General features: G+C 47.1%; 1 protein-coding gene across 1 annotated transcript; it reads right to left on the bottom strand.

Moving 5' to 3' along the window:
• Positions 1-11,155: 11,155 nt before the first annotated feature.
• Positions 11,156-12,062, bottom strand: LOC120664711. Its single transcript, XM_039944013.1, has one exon. The coding sequence runs from the start codon at positions 11,881-11,883 to the stop codon at positions 11,347-11,349; it is 537 nt and encodes a 178-aa protein (XP_039799947.1). The 5' UTR covers positions 11,884-12,062; the 3' UTR covers positions 11,156-11,346.
• Between the last annotated feature and the right edge of the window lie 216 nt (positions 12,063-12,278).

The raw sequence follows: 12,278 nt of genomic DNA, 5'->3' as shown, positions 1-12,278 counted from the left end.
ATTAATCAAGCCACCGCGCACTTAAAACGGTGTAATCCGGCAGCTTGTAGGGTTAAGGATCGAAAACACCGGAAGTCTCGCCCGAAGGCGAGCACAGATGATTACAAGCAGATAAAAGTTCTCAAAATTAAGTTTACAAAGCAAAGTATTACAATTAAGTTTAAATACAAGTTATCAGAGTTAAAAGTGCAGCGGAAATTTAGAAAGTAAGTTCAATTTGAAAACCACGAGATCTACGAGGTCGGGAGGACGTCACATCGAGCCCACCGACGTGAATCCTGGTCAGCTTCCACCAACAATAAAATACCTGAAAACAAGGTAACAACAAACCATGAGTATACTAATACTCAGCAAGACTTACCCGACTATGGTATATACTTAGCCGACTCCTAGACATGCAGGCTTTTGACTCTGGGTTTGTTTTGCTGAAAAGCTACTAATAGTGGATCCTTACTTTCAATATTTTAGCTCAAATTTATCATACAAATACCAACTAGGTTTGTCTGAATATCTATAGCATGCATGGTTGATCACATTATCTCTTTAGAGTACCGCACTCATATCTCATAATCTTAACTTTCCAATCTCATTTCAATCTTTTACTACGATGTGACGCAGTGACCAAGGTTCTCTTAACCGAGAGAGACGGCGAATCGATCCGATTTAACCTTGCAAGGTGGACCTAACTCACACGACACATGTAAACCACGCCGGGCCACACGCGTCAACTGTTCCCATCATTACCCCGACGTCTGAATCACGCCTGCCAAAACCCGGGTGAAGGGCCCCTCACAGCGAACTCCCAGAGAACCCGGAGGCGACATACACTCCAACACCCGCCATCATTCCACTCCCAGAGTAGTAGGTCGCGATTCAAAGTATCATTGCAAATCAGGTAATTAGCTTACCGGTTTCGACTACATCTTACTTCCGGCATGTGGTTAGTACTATTCAAACTCGGTCAACAGGGCCAACAACGGTACGGTCCTCAATCGACACAGGCGGAGGCTTACTTTCCAAACATTCCATATCCGTAATCCAATTCCTCTCCGCCCGGTCTCCATTTTTCTTTCCTCACAGATTCATTCTCAAGCCACTTTTCCATAAATAACAAAAACCTATAGCTCGCGAGGGACAGCAATCACTCGACTTCTACCGGATCCTAGTTAAGCATGGCAATACTAACGACACATGTATACTAGTATAGACTCATAGGTACCTAGGGAGAAACATGCATACTAGGGTTCCATACAACTTCTAAAAATGTAAATGCACAAATACTTAAATAAACATTGAATACTCAAATTAGGGGTTATGCTCCGGGGCTTGCCTTCTTGAGCTAAGTTAGTTTCCGAGGCTTCTGGAGTCGGGTTCGGGTTCTCGACGGCGTCGGCAAAGTTCACTTGAGCTTCTCCGGGACCTTCTTCTACTTCAGGCACCAGCTTGTATGTACCGTCGGCGAGAGTAGTCGTGTCTATATGAAATGCACATGCATGAGTGAATGATGATGACAAGTTAAGATTAAAACACTATAGAGTTGTAATCCAACAACTCAGGTTAGGTGGTACAGAACCATCAACTCTGTTTTATTGGGCAACCGTTTATAGAGTAGAATCTAACATGTTTTAGTTCATAAAAAGAACTAGGTGTGGTTTTCAAAACCCAATTATTTAAACAAGACAAACAAATCAACATATACTAGTTAAATATGCATAAATAGCCAAAGTAAGGTTACACTTAGCCTCTGGTCACGAAATTTTCACACAGCAAGCATAACTTAGCTAACAACCTACTGTAAAAAAATTTCAGTAAGTTTCAAGAAGTAGAAAAGGCAGGAAAAACATTTTACATAGCCACTGCAAGAAAACAAATTGATTTGCATAGGCTAAACTATGCAGGTGCTGGTAATAAACTTTTAACTGAGTGTTGGTTATCCTAAGATGAGCTTACATTAATTTTTTCAGAATTAAAACAGGAACATACAGAGCATGATAAATATAGCAAGTTATAGCTATATTTAACAAGATTCATTTTTCTCGACAGATGTACTAAGTTCTAGTTATCTAAAAAAAATACTAAACTTTTTGTACAGAAACTAGGCACCAATTTAAAGGTACTGTAATAGTTTTAGCTCATGAAACAAAGTTAAACAGCATGTACAAACAAAACTAATTAAACAAGGCATAAAGCAAGTTTTAACTAAACTGATAGTTAGGCATGTCAAATGTCCATGAAACTTTTACGCAAGTCTAATAATCTTGCGTGCAACACACTGACCAAAAAATGGCAGCCATGCAGTGTATAGAACTAGAGATCTAATTAAAGCTCTAATAAACTTGCATTTAGTATAGAACAAAAATTAATGCTTAAATAAGAAAGTGCATGTAATGAAACTTGTATATTTTGTTACAAGGAATCCAAAACAATTGAGTTTGTATTTTTCTCATTTTTCTATGAATTGTTATGAATTTTCAAAGTTCACATGAAATGAAACAAATTCATTTGACAAAACTACAGAAGCAGCACACAGACACAGCCACGCCATGGCCACCAGGGCCATGGCCGACGGCGTGGCATGCCTGGCTTGCCGGCGATGGGCCAAGACGTCGGCGGGGCAGGGCAGCACGGCGGCCAGGGGAGCCCTGCGGCCCCGAGGCGCGCGGCGGGGGCGCCCGGGCCCGCGCAGAGGCAGCCCGCGGCGTGCGCTGGCGGCACAGCCCGGCAACCATGGCGGCTTTCCGACGGCAGTGGTGCCGGAATCGAGCGGGAGAGAGGTCAGGGAGGGAGAGGAGAGCACAAGGAAGCTCACTGCGGGGTTCAATCGGGTGGAGAAGGGCCGGAAGACGAGGATCGACGGCGGGGCGGAGCTTCGGCGGCCAACAATGGCGGCGGCGGCCGGCCGATGGCCCTGGGCGGTGGCGTCGGGGCTCGGGAGCTTCGCTGAGAGGCGGGGATCCCGTTCCCGTGGTCGGTTGGGCAGACGGAGGTCGGAGGGTGGCGCTCCGCGGTGAGGTGAGGGCGGCGGCGCTCATGGAGGTCGGCGGCGCCTCTGGGCGCGCGAGCAGGGGACCGAGGAACTCGGCTCGGAGTGAGGGTGAGAGGGAAGAGGCGAAAACGAACTTGGCGACCTCCACGGCAACGACGGGGTTAAGCGGCAGTGGTGGTCGTTGGCGCGCGACGCGTGGGCACAGACGTCGAGAGCGGCGACGGCGTTCGGCGGCGTGTCGTGCGGAGGGGCGTCGGGGCGCGTGGCAGCCGCGCGACGTGCCAGAAGAGAGCGGTTTCGGGCAAAACCGGGGGCATGCGAGGTGGATTACGAGGCTTCTCCGGAACGCACAAACATGGAGATCAGTGTTGTGCGCTTTTCTGATGGCTATTGGGCGATTCCGGAGTAGGAGACGGCACATTTGGACTTTGGGCCCCGTGAAGCTATATTTCAGAAGCCTAAAGATCCGGATAACCACTTGAAAGCCCTTTATGTGAGGGGGCACATTAACGGGAAGCCGGTTTCTCGTATGCTCGTGGATAGTGGGGCAATTGTGAACTTGATGCCTTATTCACTCTACAAGAAGCTCGGCGGGACGGACGAAGAACTCATCAAGACGAATATGATGGTCAGCGGCGTTGGAGGAGGTGATCCCATTGGTGCCAAGGGGGTTGCTTCGATGGAGTTGACCGTTGGGAGCAAGACGGTTGCTACGGCATTCTTCGTTTTCGAGGTGCAAGGTAACTTCAACCTCATACTTGGACGTGATTGGATTCATGCCAATCAATGTGTACCATCTTCCTTGCACCAGTTTCTTATTCAGTGGATCGGTGATGAGGTTGAGGTTGTGCATGGTGATGTCTCTTTTTTTATTGGTACCGCCGATTCCGAGTTTGTTGGCGCACATGACAACATCAAGTGTTTATCGGGCCTGGACTTGACCGATTATGACTTGATTAGTTACACTAGGGAGAGTTTTGTCTCTGCAGTCCTAAAACTGATGCAAAATCGGCTACACTTCTATGATGCAGCAGGACAACAACACAGAACCGACCGGTCAAGCCGCTTCCTCTGACCGGTCAGACCAGCCGAAGCCGACCGGCCAGACTGGTGCACCAGACCGGTCAGACCGGTCTAGCGCAGACTGGCTGCAGCAGCGCACTGAGCACTATCGGGACAAGGCGAATGATATGTGCGAGGCTATTGAAGACATGGGCGACTTAGATAAGTTAGCCCAAGGTTTTACGTCGGTTGATCCTTTAGAAAAAGTAGCTATTGGAGATGGTTCTATTCATAGGCCGACTTTTGTAAATGCAAACTTATCGAATGATTGTAAAGCCGATTTAATAAAGTTGTTGAGAGAATATGTCGATTGTTTTGCATGGGAATACTCTGAGATGCCTGGTTTGAGTCGTGATTTGGTTGAGCATTGGCTCCCGATTAAGGCCGGTTTTAGACCTTATAAACAACCTTCTAAGCGTTTTAATCCTATTATGTATGACTGAATAAAAGAAGAAATCAATCATTTATTAGGTGCTGGATTTATTCGGACTTGTCGTTATGCGGAGTGGATCTCTAATATTGTGCCCGTTGAAAAGAAAGATTCGGATAAGATTAGAATTTGCATTGATTTTAGAGATCTTAATAAAGCTACTTCTAAAGATGAATATCCTATGTCTATAGCCGATATGTTGATCAATGAAGCTTCTGGACATCGTGTTATCAGTTTTCTTGATGGTAATGCGGGTTACAATCAAATATTCATGGCCGAAGGAGATACGTCTAAAACGGCTTTTAGATGTCCTAGTTTCGTTGGTTTATTTGAGTGGGTTATCATGACTTTTGGTTTGAAAAATGCTGGTGCTACTTATCAAAGGGCTATGAATTTGATCTTTCATGATTTAATTGGCATTATATTGGAAGTTTATATTGATGATATTGTGATCAAATCGGTCGGCTTGAGTCATCATTTGGCTGATTTGAGACTTGCTCTTGAGAGGATGCGTCAGTATGGATTGAAGATGAACCCGCTCAAGTGTGCTTTTGGTGTATCGGCTGGAAAGTTCTTGGGCTTCATTATTCATGAGAAGGGCATAGAAATTGATCCGAAGATAATTGAAGCCATGAAGAAAGTAGAGGCTCCTGCTTACAAGAAAGACTTGCAAAAACTTCCGGGCAAGATGAATTACTTGAGAAGGTTTATATCTAATTTGTCCGGAAACATAGATGCTTTTACTCCTATTCTTCGGTTGAAGAATGAGACTGAGTTTACTTGGTGGGGGGCAGAACAACAAAAGGCTTTTGAGAAGATCAAGAAGTATTTATCTTAACCACCGGTTCTCAAGGCGTCTAAGAGAGGTATTCCTTTTAGGTTTTAGGTGGCTGCAGAAGACAAAGTTATTGGTGTTGTTTTGACTCAAGAAACCGAAGGAAAGGAGTATGTTATCACATATGTTGGCCGACGACTTATTGATGCAGAAACAAGGTATACGTTTATTGAGAAATTATGCTTATCATTATATTATGTTTGTACCAAGTTGAGGCATTATTTTTTATCAAGTACTTGCATAGTTACTTGTCAAACCGATGTTATTAAGCACATGTTACAAAAGCCGATTTTGAGTGGAAGAATAGGAAAGTGGGCTTATGCGCTTGTTGAATATGATTTGGCATATGAGTCTTTGAGAGCTATTAGAGGTCAAATTGTAGCGGATTTTATTGTTGAACATCGGATTAGTGATGAGCATGATTTGAAAGTCGGCTATGTTACTTGCACACTATATAAGTTGTTTTTTGATGGATCGACTTGTGATGATGGACAAAGAATTGGTGCCGTTCTGATTTCTCCGAGTGGTACTATTTTTGAGTTCTCGAATTAATTAGAAGAAGAACACACGAATAACCAAGTTGAATATGAAGCACTTCTATTTGGTTTGGAGTTCTTGGAATCAATGGGCATTAAGCATGTGGAAGCTTATGGTGATTCACTTCTAGTGGTGCAGCAAGTAACCAAGATATGCCAATGCTATAATGGTTCTTTAAATGCATATCTTGATAGATGCCTTGATATTATCTCTTGCTTTGATGAATTTGTAATCCGATATATTTCAAGAGATAGTAATAAGAAGGCAAATGCTTTGGCTTAGCAAGCATCTGGCTATGATGTTACTAAAAAATATTTTAACATGAGAAAGCCGATGCGAGCAACAGCTGAGTTACTGGTTCTAGATGAACCGGTCAGACCGGACGCCCCGACCGGTCTGACCGCCCAGACCAGCCTGACCGGTCCAGAGACCGGTCTGACCGGTCGCCCTGCTGAAAACAGCAAGTCGGCCGCTATTTTCGATTCCAAAGGGAAGGCCGAGGTTGTTGATTGGAGGGTGCCTATTGTGACATATTTAAAGGACCCTGGTCATGGTGCAGAAAGGAGTATTCGGTGTTTGGCATTTAAATACATTTTGATAGACGATGAGCTTTATCGTCGGACCGCCGAAGATGTACTTCTCAGGTGCTTAGATTCTGATCAGGCCCGTGTTGCTATGGGGGAAGTTCATGAAGGCATCTGTCGTACACATCAATCGGCTCCTAAAATGAAGTGGTTACTTAGGAGAACCGATTTCTATTGGCCAACTATGATGGCAGATTGTTTCAGATATTACAAAAGATGTGAAGAATGTCAGCGATTTAGTAATGTTCAGTTAGTGCCTGCTGCGTTGTTGCATCATATTATTAAGCCATGGTCGTTCAGAGGTTGGGGGTTGGATTTCATTGATTAGATTAATTCCCCTTCTGCAAAGGGACATCCCTTCGTGTTGGTTGTTACGGATTACTTTACTAAGTGGACCGAAGCGGTTTTTTTTGAAGAATATGACACATCGGGAGGTAATTGAGTTTATTACAGAACATATTATTCATAGATTTGGTATTCCTTAAACTTTGACAACGGATCAAGGTTCATCTTTTATTTCAAAGGAGGTACGTGATTTTGCCGAATCATATAAGATTAAGATAATCAATTCATCTCCATATTATGCTCAGGCCAATGATCAGGCCGAGTCTAGTAATAAAATCTTGATAAAGCTCATCAAGAAGAAGATAGAGGAGAATCCTACGAGGTGGCATGAGGTTCTATCTGAGGCATTGTGGGCTCATCGTATATCTAGACATGGTGCTACTAAAGTTAATCCTTTTGAGCTTGTTTATGGTCAAGAGGACGTTTTGCCCGTTGAGGTGAATCTGAATGCTTATAGATTGGCTAAACAAAATGACCTTTCTGCTGTTGATTACTATGACTTGATGATGGATAATATTGATGAAGTAAGCGACAAGCAGTTGCAAGCTTTGAAGGAAATTGAGAATGACAAGTTTCAGGTGGCTAAAACTTACAACAAAAAGATAAGAGCAAAATCTTTTCAAGTTGGTGAGCTGGTTTGGAAGACAATATTGCCTCTTGGAACAAAGAGCAATAAGTTCGGCAAGTGGTCGCCAAGTTGGGAAGGACCGTATAAGATTGTCAAAGTTATCTTCGGGAATTCTTATATGGTGGAGACGATGCAATGAGAACGTCTTCCACGGGCACTTAATGGAAGATACTTGAAGAAATACTACCCAGTGTGTGGCAAGATGCTTGAAGACGAAGACGGCCGGTATAGAATATCGTCCTTAGCATTATTTTAGCATTGTAATTTTTATGCAGATCTATGTAATTAGGCTAGTTTCTGGTACTTGCTTTTTAGTTTGCATAGCTTACTAAAAAGTAGGGGGGCATATATGGTCAGCCAAAATTGGCAATGCCAAAGGCCGACCGGTCTGACCGGTCTGGTCCTGTGTAATCCGAATCAGATTAGATTTGATTTGTAGAGTCCATTTGTAACTCGATTTGGAAGGGATACGTCCTCCCCGGTCTATAATTATAAAGACCACGGCCGATTGAGGTCCTTCTACCCAATCGAATCAATCAATTTACAATTTTCCTATTTTTCTCCAAACCCTAGCTTTTCCAACCTCGTGTTGTTCTTTGCTCGTCTCGACGACGTTCAAGGGTTTCTTGGGTGGCCAGCCGAACTCAAGACAACCCTAGATCTGCGAGCTCCGACGGGGTCCCTCCCGAGCTCGTGGTTTTAGGTCTTCGCGAAGCTGCTCTGCGTCCGACCGGTCTAACCGGTTGGCGCAACTGGTCTGACCGGTTGCTGGGGTACTTCGTTTGGTTGCGATCGTTGCAATCCTGCACTTTCTGGCGCTTGTATATTGACCAATTCTGTGTCAACACCACGCTACCACCAGCATTGTTGCGATGGCGGCGTAGACCCGGGAACCGTATTGTTCGATGACTTTTCGGCAAAATTCATGGAAGGGAAACGGGTTTTTAACGGGATGCCTTTGCTAATTTCTCGCTGGCAAGAATGCTTTTCTTCGCCTTATTAAAAACGCATTCCTCTGCTGGCAAACTTTGGGTTTTGCTTTCTTCATCGAGTAGTACTACTACCAGTTAGGCCTGGAGCCTACCTTGCTTTCACTGATCAGTCTAGGGGGTTGTTTGGTTCCAGGGACTTTTTTTAAGTCCCTGGAATTTTTTAGTATTTAAAAGTATTAAATAAATATTAATTATAAAACTAACTGCAGAACCTTGGGGCTAAACTGCGAGACGAATCTAATGAGGTATCTTAATTTATGATTAGCGAATGGTTACTGTAGCATCACTGTAGCAAATTATGAATTAATTAGGCCCATTAGATTCGTCTCGCGAAAAAGCATTCAGCTGTCAAAAAAACATTTATAAACAGATTTTATTTAATACTATAAAATAGTAAGATTCCTTTTAATGTGATAGGGACTTCTGAAAAAAGTCCTGGAGCATGTTTGGTTCCAAACTTTTTTCAGAAGTCCCTATCACATCAAAAGAAATCTTATTATTTTGTAGTATTAAATAAAATCTGTTTATAAATGTTTTTTGACGGCTGGGTGCTTTTTCGCGAGACGAATCTAATGAGCATAATTAATTCATAATTTGCTACAGTGATGCTACAGTAACCATTCACTAATCATAGATTAATCCAAAACACCCTCCTACTTTCCACTTTACCCTGTTTTGAGGGACATCATGGTATCTTTGCCCGCAAACAAAATTCCGGACCAAACCAACATCATGGTATCTTTACCCTGTTTTGAGGGACATCTTGGTATCTGCCGGCAAACTTTGCGTTGTCTGAATCCGAGGGTCACCTGGTTCTAGGTAAACTTAATGCTACTTTCTCCGGTCGGAAAGATCCTAATCTATTTTTTTTTGGATCAACCCTGCTTATCAGAAAACATTATTTGAGGACACATGGTTTATATGAGCGAAAGTTAGAACGCGCTGGTAGCGCGATGGTAAGCGCTCCCGTCGTGGAGCCGCCGCCCAAGTTCGATTCCCGTATGGGACGTGCCCGGGTGTCGCACCAGGTGCTGAAGCGTGCGTGCGTGGTGGGTGTGAGTATGTGTGGTGGTGTGAGTGCCTCAGTATGGCGCGTCCCGAGACTACTCGGGCAGCCTCGTCTGCATTGAGTTCGGTCAATGCAGGCGTCTAAAAATCTTATATGACTCTCCAGTGCTCCTGGGTGCTTTAAAAAAAAGACAATTCTTTGAAAAAAGTTTAGTACAAGCATCCTACTTTCTTCTATAATTTATTAGGAAATTTAGATAAATATATATCACTGCAAACTTTGTAGCTATGAAAGTGGCATTGTTTTGCATCTTTCAGTGTTACTAAGCAAGAAAAGTATCAAGTTTGGGCTACTATTAAGTTGTAGTAGGTGCAGTAACATGTGACGCCCAATTTGAACGGTACGAAGTGTGGAACCAATCTCCTCTTCTCCTGAAGAAACTTTTGCTCATTCGATTCAACTGGCTACTGGTTAACGACGTTAATAATATGAAAGGAGCCGGTCATTCCACGCTAAACTGGTGGATGTGAAGCGAGACACGACTGTACAAGAGACCAAAGCTAAACAACTGAAATGCCTGACCAGTCTCAAAAAAAAAAATGACTGTCGTGGCTCAAGGAGGAGGGCCACAGCCGGGTGGCGTAGTGCACCCGCCAAATCCCAGAGGGTGGTTACTCGGGGAAGTACAAGCGATCAGACAGATCTACTTATAAAGTAAAAACACAGGAACACACAGGGACTTAGAGTGGTTCAGGCTGCCGGAGCGTAATACCCTACGTCCACTGAGAGTTAATACCCTACGTCCACTGAGAGTTCTATTGCTCTTGTGTCCGTGGATGGTTCCTCCTCTAACAGGCGTCTCCCTTTTATAGCGCAAGGGAGACGCGTACACAGGTGTTGGACCCCGACAGGTGGGCACAACGAGGATGTGAATCTCTTGCCGGATACGCTTCATCGCCCTGTTGACTCTCGGACCGAGGGGGGTTTTTACTTTATCCCATCGGCGAGGTGCCCGTTGAGGCGGTGTAGGTTGCGGCGTAGACTGTTGGTCTACCGCGTAGGCGTTATAATACTCCGTCGCCGAGCTGTAGTGTCTAACTGGCGTAGTAGACTGACGCGCGTGGCGTGGGCGGCGCCAGCGGCTGCACTATGCACTTTGGTAACGCGCGATCAACAGTATAGCCTGGCAAAAGTCGCATCGGGCTCTGCTGTGGCAGAGCGCACTTACGTCTCCTGTATTGAATGCGGTAGGTGGGCGAGTCTTCCCGGGGAAGCTTCGCGGCACGCGCGTGCCTGCGCCTGCGGACATGTGGCGGCTCCGGACCCTCCCAGGCGGGGTGTCCGTTCCCTCCCCGCTGAGGGGTCCGGATAGTATATGGGGGTTCGGGCCCCCGGCTGTTTTGGCTGAGTGCTCTCTTCTCCGGGATACGTGGCTTCACCGGACCCTTCCCTAGCAAGGGACGGGTCCGGGGCCGCTGACCGGGTGAGAAAGGCCTCGGACCGCGTGGGCCTGGCTGCTCAGGCCGTCAGCACGTAGTCAAGGATAACTACAAGGCTCTCGCAGCAACGCCTCTAGGACACGTGGTGACACCGGACCCGTCCCGAGCGGGAAGCGGGTACGGGACCGTTGGTCTGATGAGATGGGGCCGGACCCCAGGGGTCCGGTAGCTTCTTAGGGCGTAGTTACGGATAACTACGCGAGTCTTGACATAGCAAAAGGGGTACCATAGTCCAGAGGTACCGACACTGACCTAGTATATCTGTATATGTATTTTTCTTTTCACAGAAATACGGTTGCCTGTACAATTTGCTTACCTCAAGTACACATCTTTTGGAACTCCAGTTCAACTGAATGCTCCAAAATTGAAACGAAAAAAAATGGAAAAAGCGTGTACTTGAATCGCATATCAAAAAAGCTCTGCCACGCCACGCCGTGTCTTAGGCTCTCGACGACAGGTAATTCTCCTCCTCTATGGTCTCCAGCGTCGGCCTCCTCCTGGCCCGCGCATTGCTGAGCCGGTGCTTGAGCGCGCCGAGCTCCGCGGCCGCCGCGCCGTCCACCTCCATGTCCTCCAGCCGCAGCCTCGGCGCCTTCTCCTCCGCGGCCGCCGCGGCCACCCCGTCGGGCGGCGCGTCGTCCGACACCTTGGCGGACGACCGCCGCGCCTCCCTGGTGCCCGCCGCGGCGGCCAGGCACGCCGCGTCCGGCGCCGCCAGGGGCGTGCCCAGGCGCTTCATCGGGAACGCGGCGTACGCGCCGCCGAGCTCGAGCTCCTCGTCGGCCGGCAGCGCGGCGAGGCGCGCCCCGACGCTCGCGGCGCGCGCGTCGACGAGGAAGTGCCCCGGCGCGTCCATCATCAGCTCGGCCGCCGTCGCCGGGAGCGGCACCTGCCGGACGCCGCCGTCGGGCAGGATCACCCTCGCGCCCCTCCCGCCCGGCGCCTTGGCCAGCGTGCACGACATGTAGTTGCCCATGGCCGGTCGAGCGAGCACCGCCGATCACCGAAGGGAATCCGGACCAAGTTGGCCTGGCCGGCTGTGGGGTCGAAGCGAGCACTCGGAGTGCGAGATGAGATGGATGAGCCGAGACGAGGTCGTGTCGCGGTTTGGTGGTCTGCGCTCCTGGCGGCCCTGGCCGGGGACGCCGCGGCTTTATATAGCGCGGGGGAAGCGCTTGGGAACGCGTGCGGGCGAAGGCGACGGTGATGGACGGCAAGTGAGGGGAAATAGGAGAGGAGGCGTGTGTTTGGTGGGTGTTGGTGGTGGTGCCAGCGCGCGCGCGTTCCGGAATCCGGACTCCACTTGCACTCGGGTTCGCATCCCGTGTCGCGTGCGAGCTCTCTCGCCATGGATGGGGTCGCGGTGGTTTG

The sequence above is a fragment of the Panicum virgatum genome, chromosome 3N (genome assembly GCF_016808335.1).
Source record: "Panicum virgatum strain AP13 chromosome 3N, P.virgatum_v5, whole genome shotgun sequence".
NCBI lineage: Eukaryota > Viridiplantae > Streptophyta > Magnoliopsida > Poales > Poaceae > Panicum > Panicum virgatum.
The sequence above is the reverse complement of the archived record's forward strand: the minus strand, read 5'-3'. Positions and strand labels throughout refer to the sequence as shown.

Excerpts from the sequence above, each read along its gene's own strand:
- LOC120664711 (XM_039944013.1), bottom strand. The coding sequence starts at position 11,883 with ATGGGCAACTACATGTCGTGCACGCTGGCCAAGGCGCCGGGCGGGAGG.